The sequence below is a fragment of the Vitis riparia genome, chromosome 1 (genome assembly GCF_004353265.1).
Source record: "Vitis riparia cultivar Riparia Gloire de Montpellier isolate 1030 chromosome 1, EGFV_Vit.rip_1.0, whole genome shotgun sequence".
Lineage (NCBI taxonomy): Eukaryota > Viridiplantae > Streptophyta > Magnoliopsida > Vitales > Vitaceae > Vitis > Vitis riparia.
The window spans coordinates 4,814,972-4,841,581 of NC_048431.1; the positions used below are offsets into that span (position 1 = coordinate 4,814,972).

General features: G+C 27.2%; 1 protein-coding gene and 1 pseudogene across 1 annotated transcript; both read left to right on the forward strand.

Moving 5' to 3' along the window:
• Positions 1–10,642: 10,642 nt before the first annotated feature.
• Positions 10,643–12,399, forward strand: LOC117907331 (MLP-like protein 34). Its single transcript, XM_034820876.1, has 2 exons — positions 10,643–10,930; positions 11,799–12,399. The coding sequence occupies exons 1-2, from the start codon at positions 10,744–10,746 to the stop codon at positions 12,065–12,067; spliced, it is 456 nt and encodes a 151-aa protein (XP_034676767.1). The 5' UTR covers positions 10,643–10,743; the 3' UTR covers positions 12,068–12,399.
• Positions 12,400–19,867: 7,468 nt separating this feature from the next.
• LOC117919040 lies at positions 19,868–26,544 on the forward strand (annotated as a pseudogene).
• The last annotated feature ends 66 nt before the right edge of the window (positions 26,545–26,610 follow it).

Genomic DNA, 26,610 nt, shown 5'->3' on the forward strand with positions numbered 1-26,610 from the left:
AAATTACAAAAAATTATTTTGAATAGATACTTTTAGTATAAATTTAATTTTATAGAATTATAAAAGATATCTCTTGAAAAGACACATAAATTCAATTTTTTTTAACGGGTATAACTAATAAAAAATTACAAAAAATTATTTTGAATAAATACTTTTAGTATAAATTTAATTTTATAGAATTATAAAAGATATCTCTTGAAAAGACACCTTTAACATATATAGTTTATATGAAAAATATAGAAGGTATCTTTTTAAAAAATAATTTTTAAAGTGGTAAAAAGTGTCGTAAATTTATCAAAAAGTTTATAACTATCATATTTTAAGAATTTTTTTTCAAAAGTTCTATTTTTTAATAATTAATTTTTAAAATAGCCGCATAAGTTAAAAAAACCCGAATAATATGTGATCAAGTAGGATTTGCATCATGCAACCTCATGCAAATAATAAAAAGCATAAATCACTTGGAAGTGATTGGAATTTGGAAGACTCTAGCTAGCTAGGATGCCATGGGTCAGTGGCCGACACCCACCAAACCCATCACTTAATAATATAATTAATTTACTATTATTATAGAACCATCGTTTTCAGGATAGGGAGCATCAAATTAACCTCCCCAAGTCAAACTGCACAATTTATTTCATCGAAATCGAATATCTAATAATGAATGATTATGGGTGAGATTGCAATCCTTTTCCTAGCTCTTTGAAAATCTATGACGATGCTTAGTATTAATATTTTATTTATCTTTTTAATATGAAAATAAAAATATCAAAATAATTTTAAACTTTTTTCGTGGAGATAATGCTCCCCAGTTAAGTTGCTTATAAGGTATAAATTAATAACCCTTAATTTTAATAAAAGCAATTTGATACATATCACATCTTAATTCACTTGAGTAATAACTATTTAAGATTGGATTTAGGTTAACTTAGATTAATTAGATTACATTTTGGTTAATTAAACCATGATCATATTATTATCAACAACTTCTCGCAACTATCCTATTTTTAATATGAATTCTTCTTAGTTGTCAAATCATTGTTTAGGTAGCTTTATTATCTTAAAAAACATCTTTCTTTATCTTGGTCCATGGTTATTAAATAATAAAATTGTAATTATCTTATCAACTAATTTGAAGATTTTTCACAAATTCATACTTTAAAAACCTCTTTCTTTGTTGTGGGTCCCTACATGGTTATTAAATAATAAAATTGTAATCATCTTATCCACAAATTTGAAGACTTTTCACAAATTTATATAATACTAGTTATCGGAAATGTGTCACAAAGAAGATGTCAAGCTAGAAGCAAATCATGATTCATTATTTTTTTCCCAATTGGAGCTCGATAACCCGATTTGAATGCATTAACGTCAAAATTAGTGTTTTATGTTATTTTCAATGAACCTTGTCAACATGACCATGAAATGATTTATGATTATTTTTAATGAACCTTTCATCGAAACTATGTGTATAACTGCATGAATAAATAAGAAATTTTCATAGTTACGGATTTGCATTATCTCACTATATATGATTTTCTATAGTTTTTTTTTAATACTTTTGTAACATTTTTTTAGAAAAAATATTGTATTAATAAATTCAGTAATTTTCATCCATTTCAATCTTATAATTAAATGATACTTCTGTCATGTATATCACCATGTCACACTTCATTCAAAATCAAGTTTATTAGCCATGTATACCTGCTCCAATAATAAAGTACTAAGTTTTTATTTTATTTTATTAAAATAATAAATAAATAATATAGTTTTTTTTTATTATAGGTAGTTAGGTATCATTAAATGATTTGTTGTCCTGCCATGTCCCCAATTAATAATTTTATACTTTTCATTTTTTTAAAAGGATTTAAAATATAAAATATTAAAGATAAAATATTGAAGGTACCGCTTCCATACCCAATCAAATTTTAAATCTAAATTATTGACATGTGAGTGAAATTTGGACTATTAAATAAGAAAAAAAATAAAATAATAAATAATTAAAAATGTTCCTGCAAGGAGATGTGACTAAGGTTAAAAAAAGGAGGGGATAAGGAGCGGCTAGGAATATGTACACAAGATTAGCTAGGAATATGTAAACAAAATTCAAATAAAAAACGAAATGATAACTTCTCAGTGACATTGAATGAATCAGTTCTAAAATCCAAAACAAAAACTATAGTGAAAGAAAATTTTGAGAAAATAGCATGGTCTTCTCTTTAATGATTAATGAATATTTATATATAAATAAAATTTATTTTTCATTATAATTTAGATTATTTAAGTCTGTATTCTTCTCAAATTCAAACTTCACATTCTGTTATAATTTAATCTAATAATAATTGTTTTCACAAGACAAGCTGAAGTTATCCATTAAAATATAACTTTTAATTAATAGTTTAAAAAATGTGATAAATTTGAAAATAATTTTAAAATTTAATAAGTATATATATTTTTAAAATAGTATGTTTTTTAAAATTATCAAATCCATGCTCAGAAAAGATCCACAAAAGTTTATAAACAAAAGATATCGAACAGGAAACAGATAATAATCCATTATTTTCTTCTATATTAAAGCTTGACAAAATTCATTACCGTGAAAAACAATGTCGTATGCTCATTTTCAATGAACCTTGTCAACATGCACATCAAAAACAATGATTTATTAACTACGTACATGTAGAATTCCATGGGAAAAAAAATACAATTAAGGCGTTGGGAGATGAATAAAAGCTTAACTTAAAATTCAAAATTCTCAAAACCATGTTTTTTCACACCAAAATGTTTCATCCAGCCCCAAGATTACAGGCAACGTAGTAATTACCTAAGCAAGTACGTCAGAATCATAGCAATTTTTACCAAAGTGGGTATCGGGAAGGAGATTTGCCTAATTCATTCTTCGACAAGGTTATCTACTTCCTCTCGTCACTGCCTTCTGTTTGAACCATTTGTAGTTAGTTTTATCAATCCAGCTAGTGTTATTATCAGAAAAACATGGCTCTAACTGTTAAAGTGGAGACTGAAACAGAAATCAAAGCACCTGCTGATAAGTTCTTTAAACTCTTCAGGAGCCAAGCACACCACCTTCCTAATATCTGCTCCGATAAAATACACAAAATTGAGGTACATGAAGGTGACTGGGAGACTCAGGGCTCCGTCAAGCATTGGAGTTACACCATTGGTATGACATGCAACTCAAACTAAGAACCCTAAAACACTAGCGTTATATTCTGTTAATTAAAATAATTTTTGATGTTTTTGTTTCATTTCATTGTTGTTTTCTTCACCTTTCAATTATTCTTTTAGAATAATAAACGCATGCGTCTTTGTACATTTTTTTTTCTTGCAAAGAAGTGTCACAGAAATCGCTACCATTGTGGTACCTGAAAAAAAAGAAGAGACTCCTTCCCTTAATATTGAAATTTATCTGAAGCTATGCAGTAAATAAATGCCCCATTTTGTGCGTCATAATGGGGGATCACATTCAGAATCTTCTGCACACGCAAATTAAAATCAAAATCAAGCCATTGGCCTATCACATTACCATTTTTGGCCCCCTTTTTTTTTTTTTGGCGTGCAACCACATTATCAACTTTTATTGAAAACGCCACATCATTAGAAATTTAAATTCCCATATATATAAAGCTTATGCCAGATTTTTTGTTTATTAGATCTTCGGCCACATAAAATTCAGTACCAATCACAAACATTCGTTGTCCAACCTTGATTTTCACTAGGATGGAGATAGAGTGCCCATATATGGACAGTGCACCATACCTTCCAATTACCAAATGTGGTGTCTATTTAAATTTAAGATTTTAAATTTTAAATTTATTTATTTCCAAGTTATGATCTCTTGATATGATTTCAACCCATTATTTATTTGTTTGTTTGTTTTTCACATAAATAAGCTAAAATTCAATTGTATAACCCAGGATGAATCACGTGGGCTCTTAGTGAGGCTGGCTACAACTAAATCAACATTCTTTTGATAATTGATTGCCTATAAAAGAAATCATCATGTCTACACACAATAGAAAAAATTAATAAGAAAATAAGAAGATTACAAAGAAAAGCATCTTGTAAAAGTTTTTTTCTTTTTAACTTCTTGGTGGTGACACTCCATAAAATGTCATCAAGTAGGATTTGCATCATGCAACCTCATGCAAATAATAAAAGGCATAAATTACTTGAAAGTGATTGGAATTTGGAAGACTCTAGCTAGCTAGGATGCCATAAATGGCATGGACCAGTGGCCGACACCCACCAAACCCAGCACTTAATAATATAATTAATTTACTATTATTATAGAACCATCGTTTTCAGGATAGGCAGCATCAAATTAACCTCCCCAAGTCAAACTGTACATTTTGTTTCATCCAAATCGAATATCTAATAATGAATTATTAGGGGTGAGATTGCAATCCTTTGCCTACTTCTTTGAAAATCTATGATGATGCTTAGTATTAATATTTTATTTATATTTTTAATATGAAAATAAAAATATCAAAATAATTTTAAACCTTTTTCGTGGAGATAATGCTCCCTGTTAAGCTGCTTAGTATAAATTAATAAACTTTTAATTTTAATAAAAATAATTTGATACATGTCACATCTTAGTTCATTTAAGTAATAACTATTTAAGATTGGATTTAGATTAATTTAGATTAATTAGATAACATATACATATAGATGGGCCACGAGATAAAGGTTGGTGGAGCCTTAACCAAGGCGATTGTGATTGGATATTGCATTTTACTTTTACATTTTTAAGGGGATATTTTTTTCAAAGGTTTAAAACTCAAATATTTTTTTACAAGAAAAACTAAAGTACAAAAACAGTATATTCCAAATCTCTAACATATAAAAATGCAAATAACAAGATTAATGTACAATTAAAATAATAGAATCAGATATGGAAAGCAAGATTAACATACAAATAAATGGAACTAAATGACAAAATAATAAAACTTAAATATATTTTTCGATAAATATCTCTTTAGTACTCCCCAAATTATAATGTCAAATCTCTTTTTTTTTTTTATCATTGAATTATAAACATTAAATTTCTTATTTTTCTATCGTTGAATCATTTGATACTTCAATAGTTACACAAGGAAATGTTAATGGAAGGATCAAATAAATGGCTAACTTTTGTTAACAAAGTTTTTCTTAATGTTAAAAAAAAAAATATGAAAAAACATTTATCAAACTCAAATTTTAACTGATGTTACTTTGTCTTTCCCTGTCATGTCTCTTTCTAATTTTACTTTTCAAGTGATTTGATTATTAGAACAATACTATATCATGTTGCCCAGTGATTTCTATTTCCATCTTCCTCTTCAATTAATGTGTTTGTTGGAATAACATATCCTGGTGGACAAAACACACCTACCTCCACTACTTTCCATTTCACATGCCTTTCCCATAGCTTGACTGGTAGCTAGAGATGATCATTTATAGAAGATCAATAACTTCAATAAATTCTGTCTATTTGCAAATCTTTTGAGAGGGACTTCAAATCAACTTGTCTTTATCCTCTACTAACTCTTATCATCTCAAATCACCATGATCGTATTATTATCAACAACTTTGGCACAACTATTCTATTTTTAATATGAATTCTTCTTAGTTCTCAAATCATTGTTCAAGTAGTTTTATTATCTTAAAAGTCTCTTTCTTTGTCGTTGGTCCCAACATAGTTATTAAATAACAATACTGTAATTATCTTATAAACTAATTTGAAGACTTTTCACAAATTCATACAATAACAATTATCATAAATATGTCACAAAGAAGATGTCAAGTTGGAAGCAAATCATGATTCATTATTTTTTTCCTTATTGAAGCCTGATGACCCAATCCGAATGCATTAACGTGAAAAGTGGTGTTTTATGTTATTTTCATTGAATCAACATGTCCAAGAAAAGCAATTATTTATACTTATTTTCAATGAACCTTATCAATTCAATCGTCAAAACTACACGTAGACTTGCATGAATAAATAAAGAATTTTTATAGTTACAGATTTGCATTATCTCACTCTATATTATTTATATGGTTTTTTTTTTCTATGCTTCTATAACATTTCTTTAGAAAAAAATATTATATTAATAAATTTAGTAATTTTCATCAATTTCAATCTTATAATTAAATGATACTTATGTGATGTATATCACCATATGTGTCACAATTCATTCAATATCAGATTGATTAGCCATGTGTACCTACTCCATTAGTAAAATATTAAGTTTTTTTATTATTAAAATAGTAAATAAATAATATAATTTTTTTCATTAGAGGTAGCTAGGTATCATTAAATGATTTGTTGTCCTAGCATGTCCCCAATTAATAATTTTATACTTTTCATTTTTTTTCAAAGGATTTAAAATAAAAAATTCTAAAGATAAAATATTTGAAGGTACCGCTCCCATACCCAATCAAATTTTAAATCTAAATTATTGACCTGTGAGTGAAATTTGGACTATTAAATAAAAAATGAAAAAAGATAAATAAATAAATAAAAAAGTTCACGCAAAGAGATGTGACTAAGGTTAAGAAATGGGGGGGTAAGGAGTGGCTAGGACTATGTAAACAAGATTTGGATCAAAAATGAAATGATAACTTTTCAATATGAATCAGTTCTAAAATCCAAAACAAAAACTATAATGAAAGAAAAATTTGAGAAAATATAGCATGGTTTTCTCTTTAATGATTGATGAATGTTTATATATAAATAAAGTTTATTTTCTTTTCTAATTCAGATTATTTGGGTCTATCTTCTACTCAAATTCAAACTCCACCTTCTATTCTAATTTAATCTAATAATTAATAATTGTTTTCTATTCCAAGTTAAATTAATAATAGATAAATATGACATTAACTTTCTCTAACATGCCCCATCAAGATGGAAAACTCCAATCTTGGTCCTAAGAGAAAGAAATCAATTACAATGTAATGGCTTTGCTAGAGCATCGATCTATTAATTGATCTTTTGATAGCACCTAAGCAACATGAAGAGCACCATTTTGAACTTGATCATGATTGAATTGAAAATCAATGACCACATGCTTACCCATGAGCAATGCAAATATGAGGAGAATGTTGGTCAAAATACCAAAGCAGATAAATTAACAAGGAAGGGTATTTAGAGTAGAATGAGGATTATAGATTACCACTATCAATTTAAAGGCAAAATTTTAAAGAATGTTACAAGGACAATTAACGGTTATTGTTCAGAATGTTATCAAAGGCACAAATTTTAAAAATAAAAATTTTAAAGAAATAATAATTGTTGCTAAAGTCAGGATGCTAAGATAGATGAATATCACTAAAAGGGAAGATAGAATAAGCAAAAATGATTCAGAAAATAATGAAGGTGACAACAATTCAAGATACAATAAGAGAAAGTTGTTTAATTTAATATGATCATGTAATATAGAGTGAAGACCTATAACTAAGCTAGTATAACGAAGAGACTTAACCTAAGTTGAAGGTGAAAAAAAAATAGACATGAAATAGATGGTGTAGGGTTTTTATCTTTAGGGTTACGACAGAAACAAGGATAAAGTTTATAATAATGGGAAAAAAAATAAAAAATAAAGAAAGAAAGAGGGGAAGAAAATGGAGAGAAACATAACAGTCTCACTAAAGTTTTCTCAAGTAGCATTACATCATTTCTTCAACCAAAAAAAAATTGAAAAAAGGGTTAAAGAGTGGATAAGTTAATCAAACTATTTTTCAAGTAGCTCTTTATGAATGACTAAGTTTGGTAAGGTCATACCATTGGCAATAATGGTGGTAGGTGGGCAAGGTTTGGTGCTAACAATATGGTCAAGTGGATCATAGATGAGATATTAAGGACCTATTTGTTTAGTGTTTTCAAGAACTGTTTTATGTTCTTGAAAACAAAAAACACCAAAAACTCGTTTGGTTGAGAGAGTCGTTTTTGTTTTTGTTGTTCCCCGTGTTCTCAAAATGGCACTGTTTAGAGAACAACAAAATGTTGTTTTCCCCGTTTTTTTACTGTTTACAGAACAAAATTAAACAAAAAAAAAACCATCTGTTCTTCGTGTTTTTTTTTTCTTCCCGTTCTCATCTCTTCTCCAGCACAGTCGCGTCGCCTCTTTCTTGATTTTTCCAGTTTCTCAGTTTTGATTCAAGGTTCGTGAAATTTAAATCCAATGGCACAATAGCAAAGAGACCCCTAAAACGAATCTAGAAAACACAGGGAGCAAAAGAAAAGCAATTTTTTTGGTTTTCCTTGGGGTTTTGCATGGATTTTCTCGGAAATCAAATGAGGATGAATTTTCCCAGAAATTGAACGGGCATGGATTTTCTTGGGAATCAAACGGGGTTGCAGAAAAATAAAAATAAATAACAAGATTAGATTAGTACCTGGGAGGATTGAGAGTGGCAGAGGAAAATAGGGCCTTTTTAGGGATTCTCTCGTCTGGAGGGCAACTTCAAAAAAGGGCTTCAGAAAAGGGTTTCTTGATGGCCGAGTGAGAAAAGGTCATTTCATTATTTTGAGAGAAGAGATAAAAAAAAAACTTAACAAATCACGAGAACAATTTTATCTCAACTTAATAATATGCTATAATTTTTAATAAAGTTAAAGATTAAATAAAAAAATATTAATAAAAATGATTTTATTATGTTTGATTTATTTTTAAAAAATATAAAAAATATTTTTATTTTAAAATTAATAAAATAAATCATTTTTTTAATTTAAATGAACTATATATCTAAAAAATATTTATAAATTTATAATATAAAATTACTTGAAGAAAATAATTTATTAATTAGAAAAGAAAAAAAAAACATCTTTCAAACGTGTCTTTTGTTTTATTTGTTCTAATTTTTTTTTTTATTAACTCAACCAAACATGTTTTTTTGTTTTTGAAAACAAAAACTGTTTTTCAAAATTCAGTTGCCAAACACAATTTTTTTTAAAAAAACACCAAAAACTGTTCTTAAAAACTATTCTCAAAAACTGTTTTCCAGAACAGTTTTCAAAAACAGCAACCAAACAGGCCCTAAAATTGTAGTTTCCATATGATTAACATCCCACACAATCAAGTTTAGATGAAGTTCAAGTGTCCAAGAAAAAATTATGGCACAAAGGAACTAGAATTTAGAATCATGATTGTGACATCTATAAGAACAATCAAAGGTGAATAGGAATGGTCAATTGTAATCCAACCTGACTACTTAATTGTTCTTCAATTTGGCAAAGATGATCACAACTTTGTAGTGTAAGACGTTCAATTGTTGCCCCAACATGCAAAACCATCAATTGTTCTTTAGGGCTCGTTAATTGTAATTGTGATCATCATTTACTCAATTCAACTTCTTTTCTCCTCTCTTAAACACTTATAAAAGGGCAATTCATTGTTATACTCAAAATGAGTGATCCTCCTTTGAATATGTAATTGTTAGCTTTTCTATTTAATCATTCTCCCATGTCCTCATTCAGTGCTAGATCTCAAGCATAGATCAATTTTGGTTTCTTCTTTCAATTCTTCTTTCTTTTTTTCTTTTACTACATATATAGATGTTTCTTAAAATAAAATAAAAAATTACTTATCTAATGAGAACTTAACAAGAATTCAAATTAAAAGTAATGATTTGTACTTAATTACACATTCAAAATCATATTTTAAATCATTCTTTTATACCAAAATTGAGTACAAATCAATTGCAATAGGAAGTAACATAAAGTTGGACTCTTATAAAAGGAAAATCCATCTACCAACATGAATAAGGAATCAACCAACACCAATGGTTATAAGCCAAGGAAGGATAGTATTTTTATGGGAATCAATAAAAGCAATTTCATCCAATATTAAGCAGATTCTCAATTGTTCATTGATAGTCCTGAGATGTTCTCATATTCATTCCATATTATCCCTAAGTTCTTATGTTTAAATCATTGTTCTTAAATAATGAAGGAGACTAGGTGATACCTTTACGCTTAGAATTGCATGTAGACTAGAATCACACGCATTGACTTAATTTTTTAGTTTTGAATTATTTTTAAAAGCTAATAATTTTTTATTAAATAAATATGAGGTATTTTAATCCATTAAAGGTCATATACTTACAATTTCAAACATTAGTGTTTTGTTTTTTATTAATTTTAAAAAAAATTAATTTTTTAATATAAGAGTTAATTTCATTTGTCTTCTTCAAAGTCTTATTTAAATATATTTAAATTTTATAGGTTTTGAATTTCACCGCACATTTTTCGAGTAAAAGAAGAGATAAATGAAAATAAAAATAAGAAAAATGATGAAAGTATTTGATAAAATTTTAAATATATAAAAAATCAAATATATTTAATAGGTGAATGAAATTAACCGTATGTATATTTTTGGACGAGGAAGAGCGTGCCGTGAACGGAATGAGTCGAACGACTGAATTATCAATTATTGAAGAACACCGTACGTCATCCTGGTTGTCACTTATAACCTTTTTAATGGTAATAAATGCCTACGGAAATGGGACGTGGACACAGCCTGGATCCTCACACGTGGCATGCTGTGAATGGAGACTTGATGACCCGATGCGCGCGTATAGGGGGACCATGCGGCATGCCCACACCCGCCCCTTGCATTTAAGGGTGCAAGGCGGAGTGTTTTTTTTTTCACAGCGCTGCCTTGAGCTCTTCGTCCATATTTCCTTGTTTCTATCTCAGTCTGGTTCCTGAGAATTCTTAGTAGTAGTAGCAAAGGAGAAAACATGGGTCTGATCGGTAAGCTTCAGGCTGAAACTCTCATCATGACTACTGCTGATAAGTTCCATGAAATTTTCTGGTGCAGACCACACCACATCTCTAATGTCTGTCCTACAAAGATTCAGAAAGTTCATCTGCATGAGGGTGAATGGGGCACTTCCGGCGCTGTCATTCAGTGGCACTATAATATCGGTAAGCCGGCCAATTCCCAACCCACACCCACCTCTATATTCACTGTACTTAACCTTCAACTCTATATGTTAAGTTCACCTTCAACTCTATATGTTAAGTTCATTGTATAGAACTTCATATTTTAATTATTAAATATTTGTAGATTAATTATTACCGCTTTGCCCATTGATCAGTACCATGGGTTGCCTTCGTTTACTATCTTTGTTTTTTTTTTTTTTTTTTTCCCTTGATTAGCTTTTCTACAAAGATTTTGTCCATCACTTTATCATCATTGAATTGTTAAATAGATTAGGTTTTTTTTTTTTGGAATAGTTTTTTGTTATTAAAGAAAATAGTTTTGTAATGTTAAAAACTTGATTGACAAATTTTGTTTAAAAAATAGTGTTTTGCAAATTTGTTCTAAAAGCATGAATAAATTTAAAGATTTTTTTCATAGATTTTCTATAAAGTTTTCTGAGAATTAATTACATGAGTATAAAGTGTTTTCATAAGCATAATAAAAAATAAATAAATCAAGAGAACCTTTATTCATATTTGAGTTTGTCAAAAAGAATTAAGATATACTTTTGAAATCTATTCTCAAAATCTTTTTAAAATATTACCAAATAAGCCCTTAGTAAAATTAAATTTGAAGTTTTTAGTTCAACTTCGATCAAATTCATAAATATTTACTCCATTATTATTTTTTTATTGATGTAAAATGATGAGAGAGTATCCTCTTTTTTCAACTCTAATTTATTAATATAGTGTATGAGTTCTCTTAGTTTGATAATATATTGAAAAACATAATTCATTACCAAATGATTTTTTTTTTCCAAATCTATTAATTTTAACGAAGTCTTTTTTTTTTTTTTGCATGGAATCGAAGATGGGAATGATCATGTAGCCAAAGAGATTGTAGAAGCCATAGACGAGGAAAACAAATCTGTCACTTTTAAAGTCATCGAAGGAGATCTCATGAAGGAATACAAAAGCTTCAGGATCATTGTTCAAGCAATTCCAAAGGGTGATGCCACTTTCGTGCATTGGACTTTAGAGTATGAGAAATTAAATAAAGATGTCCCTGCTCCAATTAAAATACTTGGATTTGTAGTTCATGTTAGCGAGGACATCGATGACCATCTTGTCCAAGCATAGACATCAGAGGCATATGATATGGTAATGTTGTGTACGAGTATGAGACAAGTTTGAAAGTTTTAATTGCCTCTTGTCCTATGACTAATGTGATATATGATGCATAATGTATGGGAACATTGAGCCATATAAGGCTCAAGTATGCTTTGGTGCGTTGTTGGATTGTGGGAGGGTTTCTAAGCAAACTTTTGTATTAGGTGTTTCTCTTATTGTACCCAAAATAAGGCAACAATTTATATGGCTCTATATATAAAGATCCATATTATGTAATTGGAAGTTGTCAATTTGTATGTTGTTGAATGGTAAGTGAATATTTGACTTAGTTTGTTATTTGATTATTCGTCCATACATATTTATTTTCTTATAATATGCATGCTTATCTTATGATCAAGTAATTTATTGAAATCATCTCCTCTTTAATTTATAAAGTCTCTTATTATAATTTATTAATGTCAAAAAAGATATGTCACTCTCAATACTTTAAATTTTAATGATGATTAGGATGGGTGCACAATGGTTTTGAAACCTTAGCCTCATGCAACCACATGTAAAATATCAAAACAAAAATAATTACACTTTCTATAATTATTTGGTTATATATTCCTTAATTAAAGAATGTTCTAATTATTCAATCATGTTTTAAATAATCTATATTTGGTTATTGTAATTTTTTGTTCTCAATATTCCCACGCCTTATTTCAGTAAAGAACGAAATTAAGAAGCGTACTATAAATTTCTCCTAGTATAGTTTCAATGTCCTGAAGAAGGGTTCATGACACTTTTGGCCTTAACAGTTATTTTGAATCCTTCAATAATGGAACATGTAATGTAATGTCCAATAAGATTAAATGATAAAATAAATAAATAAATAAAATGTATATTTTAAGAGAAAATGTCAACCATGCTGTGCGTCTTGTATTTGAAATGGTAGCTACCCTATTTTTAATATGGGGCGGTGATGGATGGAGAAAGGTCATGATCGGGGGTGAGGTTAGATGGATCTATTATACCATGGAAGAACTCCACGTGGCAATGGTGATGTGTGTTATTTGGGGTCCACATCAGCAATGTACTGGTAGGATGAGACATCCACAGTGGACCGACATAATGCGGTGTCTATGTTTCATAAGGTCTGACTAGGGCAATTTTGCTTGTAGTTGAGGAGAATCAAATAAACCAGTCAACAAGTAAACTTAAGATAATACAGAAAGCCACACCCACAAGGTGCCTTGATCACCGCTCATGCAATAAAAAAGTTCTTACAAAAAAGTGTAAATCATATCTTTCCTAACTTAAACTGATTTAATAATTTAATTTAAATTATTAAATAAATTAAATTTATTTAATGAAATAATTTTATAGTATAAATTAAAGTAAAAAATAATTTTAAATAATAACAAAAAATAATTAATATTTTATTTTTTTATCATTATTTACCTTAATTTGTATCAATAATAAAAATACACATTTCACAATGAGTTTTTCTTTAGCGTGATTCCATACACAACCACACCCAAAGTGTTACGATGGATCTCCCAATGAAAAGAGTATTAGGTCCCATTGGCTCTAACAAGATTAGTTTTGATTTGATTAATTATTGAGTAAATTTTAGACAAAAAATATTTTTTTCAAAAAAAAAAATCTGATTTGATTCAGTTGTTGACTAAATTTAGAAGAAAAAATTACATTTAGAAATGCATCACCAAGGAAAATAAAATCTTTGCTTCAGGTTGGAAATTTAATATTATCATACATTTTATTTTTTATTTTAGCATTTTATTACCTTAAAATATTTTGAATTAGCACAAACTAAAAGAACAATTCTTCAGGCTATATTTATGAAAAATTAGTAAATAATCATGTAACTTGTTATTGTTTTTTATTTTAATAATAAATATATAGTTTTTAAATATTGAAGTGTAATGCAAATTGTTCCCAAAAAAAAAAATATTTCAAAATATTTGTAATATAATAAGATTAAGATTTTGTTATACTTGATATTATAAGTAACTTTTTATTTCTCTAGTCACTATTTAGGGATGAAATGATTGTTAGAACGTACACAAACAAATTTCTACATGTAAAATCATTTTTTCTCCCATCATTTGAGGTTTTCATTGTGCAGTTTTTTTTCAAGATCAAATAATTTTGTTTCCAGTTATAATTCTTTAATCTCTAAAATGTTTCATAATGAAATAATTTCATTACTCATTATTAACTTATTTGCAATAAATCTAGGATATTGAAAGGTAATTTAGAGAAGGTTCAACACCATATGAAGTAATAAGTTACATCGTTTTGAGAGATCCTTTGAGGTGGAGAATGTATTGTATCTTTGTCATCAACCATATTGACAATCTTTTATTACACTCCACAAAAACAAGAAGTTTTCTCCTTAATTTTACAATCATTTTCAAGTATTGTATCTTTGTCATCAACCATATTGACAATCTTTTATTACACTCCACAAAAACAAGAAGTTTTCTCCTTAATTTTACAATCATTTTCAAGTTCTCACTCATGTTGGATCCATTACTTATCATTTGACATTACCTTCTACAAAATGCACCTTATTTTTTATGTCTTTTTGCCTAAAAAAGAAGATTGGTAAAAAATTAGCTATAGAACCCCAATTGTTAATAGTTAATGACAATGGATAAGTTTGATTTGAACCATTTGCAATTTTAGATCATTTTATTGTTAAACATGACAACTACCCCAAGACTCAAGTCTTGGTTCACTTGTCCAATTCTTTTATAAGGGATGCCATATGGGAAGATTGGGAATCACGCAACTGCCATTTTCCTCGCTTCAAACTTTGAGGACAAGGTTATTTTAAGAGCAAGAAAATGTTATATATCTTTCAAAGTAAATTAAGAAAAGAATTTGAGAATCAGTTGACCATCCTCATTTTAAGATGTTTCATTTATACAGATAAATAAGGTCAGGATTATTGAGATTGTGGGCATGAAATGCTTTATTTTTTCTTATATGATAGATATTGTAAGTGAAAGGGAAAATCATCTAACTAATGTATTTTTTTTTTCAGAATTTTTAGAAATAAAGTTCTATCAACTTGTTTTCTTCTTCCAAGGTTGTATTAAGGGGTGAAAGAGAGAGAGACAATGGTCGATGGTTATGGGAAGGGAGTAGCTAGTGGTGAGAGGAGAAAAAAGAAATGAAACAAAAAAAAAAAAAAAGGGAGAAAAAAAGGTAGAGGAAGAAGAAAAAGAAAAAGGAAATAAAGAGGAAATAAGGGTTTGGTTGTGAGGGTGCGTATGGAGAAGAAAAAACAGGAAAAGAAAAAAAGAAAAGAAATTAAAATATAAATAAAATAAAAGGGCTAGGATTCAAAGTGTATGAGTAGGCCAAAATTTATACGCAATAGAAGTTGAAATTCACGGATAAATTGGGCCGAAAATCAATATAAAAATAGGCTTTCGACAAAATTAGGGGGTAATCCACTTTGTTTTTGTTCTGGTACTCTATAATTTAAGTAATAGATTCATGTTTAGCAACGCCTAAGGTCCCTGCTCATTTGGGCTTCAGCTTGCCCTATTCATAGCCCAAGTTGACCCTGTAAGTACTTCGGTCCAAACTATGAATTAGGCTACCTACAAGTCTAGCCCCAGGTCCCAGCCCATTTAGGCTTCAACTTTATACTCTTTCAACATGCTATGTCTATTTGGGTTTCAGACATTAGTCAAATCCTTCTCCTACTTCCATAGGTCTAACTCTTCCCAAGATTTGTTTGCTGTCATTTCTCACTCTTCCTAAGTCTATTGTTTCTTCGTCTTATATTTCAGTTGTCGTTTTTGCTAACTGCTTAAGATTACAAAGTTTGAATGCTATTTAGCAATAGATACTGGTATTTATCAATTAGATGTCTCCTTCTCGCTTAAGCAAATTTTCAGGTATTTTTTTTTTTTGATGGAGGATTTCATTATTGGCTAGATTTGTTAATTCAAACTAAATTGGGATTTTTCCTTTGGATTGCTAGAGATAAAATTGATTCTATAAGTTTTGGTTGCATCCTCAAATAATGTATTACTGTAGAGAAGGTTTCCTTCAATATAATGTATTAATTGTGTATGTCTATTTTATCATAAATTATTTAATCCTTTTGATATGTGTATATTACACTCAAATAAGAAGACAACATATGTCACCTACTCAGTTCATAGACCAAGGATTTATAACACCTGACTATTTGGGCTTCAGCCTGCCCCCATCGATCGGGGCATAGCCCAACCTAAACCTATAACTATCGTGGTCTAGCTCTGCCCATGAAGTGTGCCACCCATAGGCCTTTTGGCTAGAGTTTGTAGGCCTATGCTTGTGTGTAGGCTAAGTAAAAATAAATAGTTGAGAGTGAGAGTTGAAGCCCAGCTTGAATGCAAATGTGGTCAACCTTTTTAAACAATTTTAAAAATACAAAGATTTGAATATAATTGTTCGTGTGTTTAATACCTATGTAAGACAGTAAGAATAGGTTGCATTTGTTACATTTAATATCTTCACTCCAAGTATGATTTCATTTATTATCACTTTCACACATGGTTGTTCATTGCTTGACGTGAGATGATATTGTTGATATGTTTTATCATGGTGACTAAAACTATTAACTTATACTCTGTTGACCTTAATATGTCCTATTGGTCACCTTTAATCTCTCTTATTATTATTTTTTTCTTTTTTATTTATCATTCGTCATCAATTAAACAAATAACAGTAATTTCATCACCTAATTTTGACATTTGTTATGCAATAATGAGAATAGGCAATAAAAAATAGAATAAGAAAACATAAAATAATGTGAAAAACTCTAGATGAGAAAAACCATAAAGTAAAGAAGAAATAACTCATTACATTAAAAGATTGATACAAAATAGGAGAGTTGTGAATAATTACAAAAAAATTGAATTCGATCCCTCTACTACCACCTTAGACTTTCAAAAAATTCTTATAATTATAGTTTCACTATATATGTTGTACCGCAAACTTTTTAGGTCAAGTCAAATAAAATTCGGATTACCAAACTTTAAAAACATCAATTCATGATGATTGAATGTGAGCTAGAGATTCATAAATTAAAACTAATGTGATGACAAACTTGATTGTATTTGAAAGCATGGAAAACTATTTGTCAAGTAAATGGAGCCCAACAGATAACATTAAGAAAGATGTAGCTCAAAGCATAAATAATTCATTATTTTGGTTTTTATTTTTAACCCTAAGATGAAAGACTTGAATTATGCTCATCCTACGTGCATTTGCTAGATTTAATCATTTCACTACAAGTGCCTTTTTATTTGTTGTCGCTTTCAAGCATAGTTATTGAGCACTAAATTTGAGATGATGTTTTTGATAAGTGTTATTCGTGTAAACCAAAATTATTACTCTATTCTCTTCTCTTGACTTTAATCTCTCTTATTGGTCAACTTTAATAGATGATGTTTTTGATATGTCTTATACATGTTAACCAAAATTATTACCCTATTCTCTTGACTTTAATCTCTCTTATTGGTCAACTTTAATCTCTTTCTTTGTTTATTTGTTTTATAGTTATTTATCATTTCTCACCAATTAAATGAATTACAATTGTTTTATAATATAATTTTGACATCAATTCATGATAAGTGAATGTGAGCCAAAGATTCATAAATTTAAATGAAACAATTATGATTTAGAGCTAGTTAAAGCAAATAATGAATCCAACACCTATATATTTAACATAATCGATGTTAAGGACATGAAATATGAAAAACAATAATGATTTTGAAAGAAACCAGGAAAAGTGGATATGCTTATAGCTCTTATCATTATGATTCTTAGACTTTTATATATTATTTCCCTTTTTCTTTACTTGCTCTTTTACTCTCCCTTTTTTATTTCTAAATGTCATATTTATTTCATTTTTTTCTAAAATTATTTTAATATTTTTTATTTCTCTTTTAATTAAAAAAAAAAATCACAACAGATATATTAGTAGACTTTTAGTTATGTTTTTTAATTTTTTAATTTAATTTAATTTTTATATTTTATAATTGAATAAGTTAATTTTTAAGTAAAAATAAATATTTTCTATAATTTAAATTTATTTTTATTTTCTTATTTTATTTTATTATTAATAATATAACATCTTAGTAATGTTCTTGAAATAATTAATGAAACTTTTATTAAAATTTAATATTAATAATAGCATTTTTAAAATGTAATTTTCATATATTTGAAATAGAGAAATAACTTTTTTTTCTTTATAGATTTTTTGCATATATTTTAGAATTTTCATACGATATATATTGTTATTATATGAAGTAAAAAATCATGTTGAAATCATTTAAAAAATATTTTTAATATTTTCATTTTTAATTGTATTTTGAAAAATAATTTGAAGTTATATATTGAAATAAACTTTTCAAATCAATATTTTACTTTGCAAGGGAGTTTAATTTATTTATCTCCATCATTTAAAAAAATAAATTACTAGAAAACTAAAAATCTAAAGAAAAAAAATAACAAACATAGTACATAGTAAATAATACAATATAATCACATAATATAAATTGATTTTATATAATTTTCATGTCATTTTGATTGAGGGGCCAAGGATTTGGGTATCTGGCCTTCCCTTCGGATATGCTAAGCCTTAGTCATGGTGGGCCCATAAAACTCAATCCCAGCATTTTACACCCTATGCCCATGGTATTTGAGAGCACTGAAACCTCTCAGTCGAATGAGTGGAACCCAATGAAGAGTATTAGAAAAGTGATTCTCAAAGCATATAACTGTTCATTATTTGGTCTTTCTTTTATTTTCTTTTCAAAGATGAAGGGCCTGATTTATGCTCATTATACTTGCATTAGCTAGATCTCGTCATTTCACTCTAAGCGCTTTTTCATTTACTGTTGCTTTCACGAATAGTTGTTCATCACTTAATATGAGATGATATTATTGACACGCCTTATTCATGCATGGTGGCCAAAATTATTGATCCACTCTGTTGACTTTAATCTCTCATTAATTGATCATTTATTTTATGCTATTTATTATATTTACACTTTTTCATTTACTTTACTCAGAGGAGACCCGTTGTACCCGAGGAAAAAGCTTGTCCATATGCCATATATCATATTTTAAATTTTATCAGTCCCCAAATTATACACTATTTATATATATATATACTAGAGTTATGTGATCCGAATTCTTTTTTATTCAATCCAAAATTCTTTTACTACAAGTATAGATCCTGTTAGAGATGTAATGTTTCAATCTCGTGGTATGAACATGTTTTGTTTATTATATATATATATATATATATATTTATAAAGTAAATAACATTTTTAACTCCTTAATTTTACGAGACATAATAAAAATATTATGTTTATATAAAAAATATTTATAATGTTTAACATCAAATAAATTTTTTAAATATTATATAAATATAAATTTTTTTAATCTTATAAACATATTTTAAAGATCTAAAATTTTAGATCTCAGAGGAAATATTATGAAAAAGTAATTTTTCTCTACCAAAATGTCATGAGTAAAAATGAAAATATAAAATATGGAACATGTGACATGACATTATCCATGGCAATGCATTAACGAGTACTTTTCAAGGAAAACTAGATTATTATTATTTTTTTAATAAAAGATGGGGAAACCTTTATTGCAAAGGCAATAATGATAGACACATGGCAATGCATTATCCATCTAGGATGTGACATGACATTAACTTTTGTTCTAACAGGTGGGATGCTTTAAATGGAGACTTGATGAAGTGGAGAAAGCTGATGGCACCACAGAGGATCAATACCTACTCCCATCCCCTCTGTATTTAATGGTGAAGTCCCAAGTGTTTGCTGCACCACTGCCTAAGCGCCTCTTCCACCCCCTTGGTTCTCAGTTTGTTTCCTGAGAATTCTCACTAGAAAGTAGGAATTAGGGAGACATGGGTCTAGTAGGTAAGCTTGAGGCTGAAATTCTGATCCTGGCTCCTGCTGATAAGTTTCATGAGGTTTGGGGAGGCAGGCCTCACCACATCTCCAGTGTCTCCCCTGGGCCCTGGTAAGGTTCAGAAAGTTGACCTGCACGAGGGTGACTGGGGCAATGTCGGCTCTGTCATCGAGTGGAGCTACGTTATTGGTAAGCCAACTCTCACTTCACACCACCTCTATCCACTCAACATTATGTATATTTTTGCAAAAATGCTTTACATAATGAAATAATATGCTCTTTTTTATAATATGTTTTTATTTGGACAAGTGATTCATAAACGCATATTCACAGCATATAATCCGTATTTTTGTAGCACAGATTCCACATCCTACTTTCATATATCCTATAAAATGATAACAACTGTAAATTGGTAATAACTCTGATTTTAGAAAAAGGTAATAGTGATTTTAGAAAGTGGTAATAACTTTTTAATATTTAAAATTTTTTATTATTCAAGTGCTTAAAATATTATAAATATTTTTTTAAATTATTATCAAACTCACTCTAATTCTTTTTTCTGTATATCTTAAAACTACTAAGAAAATCAATAACATGACATAAAATAGAAATAATAAAAAAGATTAATATTGATTACTCTTAATTTATAAAAATATTAATTAAAATGGATTTTTATTATTGAATTTCATGCATTTCATTTATTATACCTATTTCCCGTCTTAATATTCATATTTGGTCATTTCATATTCTATCATCTTTTCCCTTTTGTAGATGCCACTTTCATGATACAATAATTTAAGTTAGAAAATAACATATTTCTTTTTGTATTTTACTATATACTCATTTAATATTAAAAATAAATAAATCATAACTTTTTTTTTTTTTAATTTTCTTATTGCATGATTAAGGCTAAAATAAATTTGATTTATATTATTAACCTTTACCTATTTGGCTAAATTAATTGATAGTTTAACATGAATTAAAGATTCACTTAAGAAGTATCACACATATGATTTTATATATATATATATATATATATATATATATATATATATATATAGGTTGTAGATTCCTAAAATTTTTTCACCATTTTTGAACATAATTGAAGAATCATTCAAAAAAATATTTTTTGAAGAATAATTTCATCATTAGCTTAATATTTTTGCACACTTAAAAGGATAAAAGAAAGGCCTTTTTTTAACATTTAATTGGCGTTGGAGATGATTGCTTCCACCCTAACACATAATCTCTTAAATTATGAGCATAAATGAAAATAATTTATAAATATTATTTTTTAAACTAAAAGTTATAGATAGGGTTTGTTTGATGATTTTTTTTTTTAAATAGTTTTGAAAAAACAGTTTTTTTTTTCTTAAAAAAGTTTAAAAAAAATGATGTTTTGTAAAATAAAAGTATATTTGAAAACTTAAAATATTTTTAAATATGTTTTAAAAATAGTTTTTACCTCTAGTGTTTTATTTTTAATTATTCTACATATTTATATAATTATTTTTTAAAATAATTCTTAGAAAACAAATAAAAATAATAAAAAACAACTCAAGGAAATTTTCATAATATAGAAAACAATTTTTTTATTATTAAACATGTTTCCTATTTTTTTTATTTGTTTTGAAGAACAAATAAATTATTCTCTAAAATAATTACCAAATAGAAACCTAATTTTTTTATTATTATTTTTAATTCTTAAATAGTCATTTTAAATATATATATATATATATATATATATATATATATATATAAGAATGAAGATCCAATTTGAATTATCAAAAATAGTAATGAAAATTTGGATTGTTAGATGATGATATAAATAAATAAAACATATGAATAAACTTAAAATATAAAAATGGGTTCAACTATAAACTAATGAGATTGAATACAAAACATGAATTCTAAAGTTTAAATGTAATCATTATTTTCACTAAAATGTTTCTTGATAGATGTCAATTGTTTTTAACTTTTTTACTTTTTGATAACTCTCAATTTAGAATTGAAGGCTCAATTTGGCAACGGGCCTCAATCTTAATTGGAGTTCACCCATAAACCAAAGCAAAAATCTCTAGCGGCATTATTAGACTTGGATTTGGCAAGATTTTCCTCAAGATTTGTCCATTAAAATTTTTGTCCTTTTTCAATTATGACATGTGACATAAGTCATTACCAACTATTCATTCACGTGGTCTCTTAATTTGAATTTCATGAGTATTAATGTAAAGGATTTTTCTCAATAGTACGGTAAATTAAAAAAGTTATGCTTAAATTACTGTAGTAGAAGAAGTTATTACAAATATACGGTAGTTTTTGCCACATAGGAGAGAGGATTTGCCACTTAGGAGAGAGGAGAGAGGAGAGAGGGTGAACGGATAATTTTTTTTTTAAACCAAAATCATCTTTTCAAATTTCAAAAGTTAAAAGGAAAATCGTCTCTTCAAAAGACGAGTTCTATGAAAAAAAATTTAGTATTTAAAAAAATTCCTCATTTACAAGGGAACTCGTCTCTTCAAGAGACGAGTTCCATGAAAAAAAATATATATATTTTTTTAAAAATTCCCAAATTATTATTTAAAAAAAAAAAAAAAACAATTCCTCAATGAACTCGTCTCAAACGAGTTCCTATGGAAAAAAATTCCCAAAAATTCCTCAACGGAACTCGTCCCTTCAAGAGACGAGTTCCATGAAAAATATATATATATATATATATATATATATATATATATATATATATATATATATATATATATATATATATATATATATAAAATTCCCAAATTATTATTTAAAAAAAAAAAAATTCCTCAAGGGAATCTCTTCAAGAGACGAGAAAATAAAAATATTTTAAAAAAAAAATTCTCAAATTAAAAAAAAAAAAATGAACTCGTCTCTTCAAGAGACGAGTTCCATAAATATATATATTTAAAAAAATTCCCAAAATATTATTTTAAAAAAAATTTTAAATATTTTTATTTTAAAAAATACACAAATTAAAAAAAAAAAAAAAAAAAACAATTCCTCAAGGGAACTCGTCTCTTCAAGAGACGAGTTCCCATGGGAAAAAAAATATATATATAAAAAATTCCCAAATTATTATTTAAAAAAAAAAAAACAATTCCTCAAGGGAACCCATCTGTTGAAGAGACGAGTTCATATATATATTTTAAAAAAGTTCCCAAATTAAAAAAAAAAAAAAAAAAAACAATTCCTCAAGGGAACTCGTCTTCAAAAGACGAGTTCCCATGGAAAAAAAATATATATATATATTTTTAAAAAAGTGCCCAATATATATATATTTTTAAAAAAATTCTCAAATTATTATTTAAAAAAAAAAAACAATTCCTCAAAGGAACTCGTCTCTTGAAGAGACGAGTTCCCATAAAAAAAATATATTTATTTTTTTAAAAAATATCCCAAATTATAAAAAAAAATATATTAAAAAAAAAATTCCTCAGTGTAACTCGTCTCTTCAAGAGACGAGTTCCCATAAAAAAAAAAAAAAAAAAAAAATTCCTCAAGGGAACTTGTCTTTTCAAGAGACGAGATCCCATGAAAAAAAAATATATATATTTTTTTAAAAAAATTCCCAAATTAAAAAAAAAAAAAAAAAAATTCGTCAAGGGAACTCGTCTCTTCACATGAAAAAAAATTAATATATTTTTTTAAAAAAATCTCAAATATAAAAAAATTCCAAAAAGGAAATCGTCTCTTAAGAGACGAGTTCCCTTGAGGAATTTTTTTTATGGGAACTCGTGTCTTAAAGAGACGAGTTACATTAAGAAATTTTTTTTAATATATTTTTTTTATAATTTGTTATTTTTAAAAAAAAATAAATATATTTTTTAATAATAATTTGGGAATTTTTTTTTAAAAAAAATATAATGGACCCTTGAGGATTTTTTTTTAATTTTTTTTAATTTGGGAATTTAAAAAAAAAAAAATTTTTAAATATATTTTTTCTCCCATGGGAACTCGTCTTCAAGAGACGAGTTCCCATTAGGAATTGTTTTTTTTTTTTTCTTTTTAATTTGGGTATTTTTTTTAAAATAAAATATTTTAAAAAAAAAATTCCCCATGGGAACTCGTTCCTTGTGGAATTGTTTTTTTTTTTTTTTTTTTAATTTGGGTATTATTAAAAAAAAACATTTAAAAAAAAAAAATTTCCCCATGGGAACTCGTCCCTTCAAGAGACGAGTTCCCTTGGAATTGTTTTTTTTATTTATTTTTTATTTTTTTATTTGGGTATTATTAAAAAAAAAAAACATTTAAAAAAAAAAAAAATTTTCCCCATGGGAACTCGTCCCTTCAAGAGACGAGTTCCCTTGGAATTGTTTTTTTTTTTTTTTTTTAATTTGGGTATTATTAAAAAAAAAACATTTAAAAAAAAAAAAAAAATTTCCCCCATGGGAACTCGTCCCTTCAAGAGACGAGTTCCCTTGGAATTGTTTTTTTTTTTTTTTTTTTTTTTTTTTTTTTTTTTTTTTTTTTTAATTTGGGTATTATTAAAAAAAAAAACATTTAAAAAAAAAAAAAAATTTTCCCCCATGGGAACTCGTCCCTTCAAGAGACGAGTTCCCTTGGAATTGTTTTTTTTTTTTTTTTTTTTTTTTTTTTTTTTTTAATTTGGGTATTATTAAAAAAAAAACATTTAAAAAAAATTTTTTTTTCCCCCATGGGAACTCGTCCCTTCAAGAGACGAGTTCCCTTGGAATTGTTTTTTTTTTCTCTCTTTTTTTATTTTTTTATTTTTTATTTGGGTATTATTAAAAAAAAAAACATTTAAAAAAAAAAAATTTTTTTCCTCCATGGGAACTCGTCCCTTCAAGAGACGAGTTCCCTTGGAATTTTTTTTTTTTAATTTGGGTATTATTAAAAAAAAAACATTTAAAAATTTTTTTTTTCCCCATGGGAACTCGTCCCTTCAAGAGACGAGTTCCCTTGGAATTGTTTTTTTTTTTTTTTTTTTTTTTTAATTTGGGAATATTTTAAAAAAATTTTTAAAATATTTTTTTCCATGGGAACTCGTCTCTTTCAAGAGACGAGTTCCCTTGAGGAATTGTTTTGTTTTTTTTTTTTTCGTTTTTTTTTTGGGTTTTTTTTGTTAAAAAAAAATATTTTTTTTTTAAAAAAAAAATTTCCCATGGGAACTCGTCTCTTCAAGAGACGAGTTCCCTTGAGGAATTGTTTTTTTTTTTTAAATAATAATTTGAGAATTGTTTTTTTTTTTTTTTAATTTGATAATTTTTTTAAAAAAAATATTTTTATTTTCTCGTCTCTTGAAGAGATTCCCTTGAGAAATTGTTTTTTTTTTAAATAATAATTTGGGAATTTTTTTTAATATATATATATATATATATATATATATATATATATATATATATATATATATATATATATATATATATATATATATATATATATATATATATTTCATGGAACTCGTCTCTTGAAGAGACGAGTTCCTTTGAGGAATTGTTTTTTTTTTCTTTAAATAATAATTTGGGAATTTTTTAAAAAATATATATATTTTTTTTCATGGAACTCGTCTCTTGAAGAGACGAGTTCCCTTGTAAATGGGGAATTTTTTTAAATACTAATTTTTTTCATGGAACTCGTCTTTTGAAGAGACGATTTCCCTTTGACTTTTGAAATTTGAAAAGATGATTTTGGTTTAAAAAAAAAAAATTATCCGTTCACCCTCTCTCCTCTCTCCTAAGTGGCAAATCCTCTCTCCTATGTGGCAAAAACTACCGTATATTTGTAATAACTTCTTCTACTACAGTAATTTAAGCATAACTTTTTTAATTTACCGTACTATTGAGAAAAATCCTTAATGTAAAGGTTTTTCACACAAATGTCGTATTCTTCTTTTTTACATTCATGTGTATTTTTACCAGAGAAGTCAATATGATATTTTAAAAATAGTTAGCAGTACAACCACATGGGCCGACATGTGTGCACCCGTACACCAAGGGTCACTATTCTTCATTTTCAATTGTCCTTAATCAAAAAATAATTTTGCCACAATCATAAAGTATTCATGAATAGGTTTTAATCATTAAATTTGGTTGTTTGGGGTGGGCAGTAATATAATCACCATTGAATTTTACAATTTGATAGTATGTTTAAAAATTGACCTCCTTGCGTAAGACTATCACTTTTCCTAAACACACTAATTTCAATTAAGTACAATTCTTCTAATTATATTATTTTTATTTGAAACCAAAGATGAAAAAAATCATGTTGCTAAGGACATTGTGGAAGTCATAGATAAGGAAAATAAAACGGTTACTTTTAAAGTCATTAAAGAAGATATCTTGAAGGAATACAAATCCTTCAAGGCTATTGTTCAAGCTATTTCAAAAGGGGAAGCCACTTGGGTGTGTTGGACTATCGAGTATGAGAAGCTCAACAAAAAAATCTCTGCTCGTGTTAAATTGCTTGGATTTATAATTCATCTCAATGAAGAAATTGATGACCACCTTGTTCAAGCATAGACATAAAATGTCATAGTTTAGTACTGTTTGACGACTTCTCATATAAATAATATTAATATCGTGTATCGTGTGAAATGAATG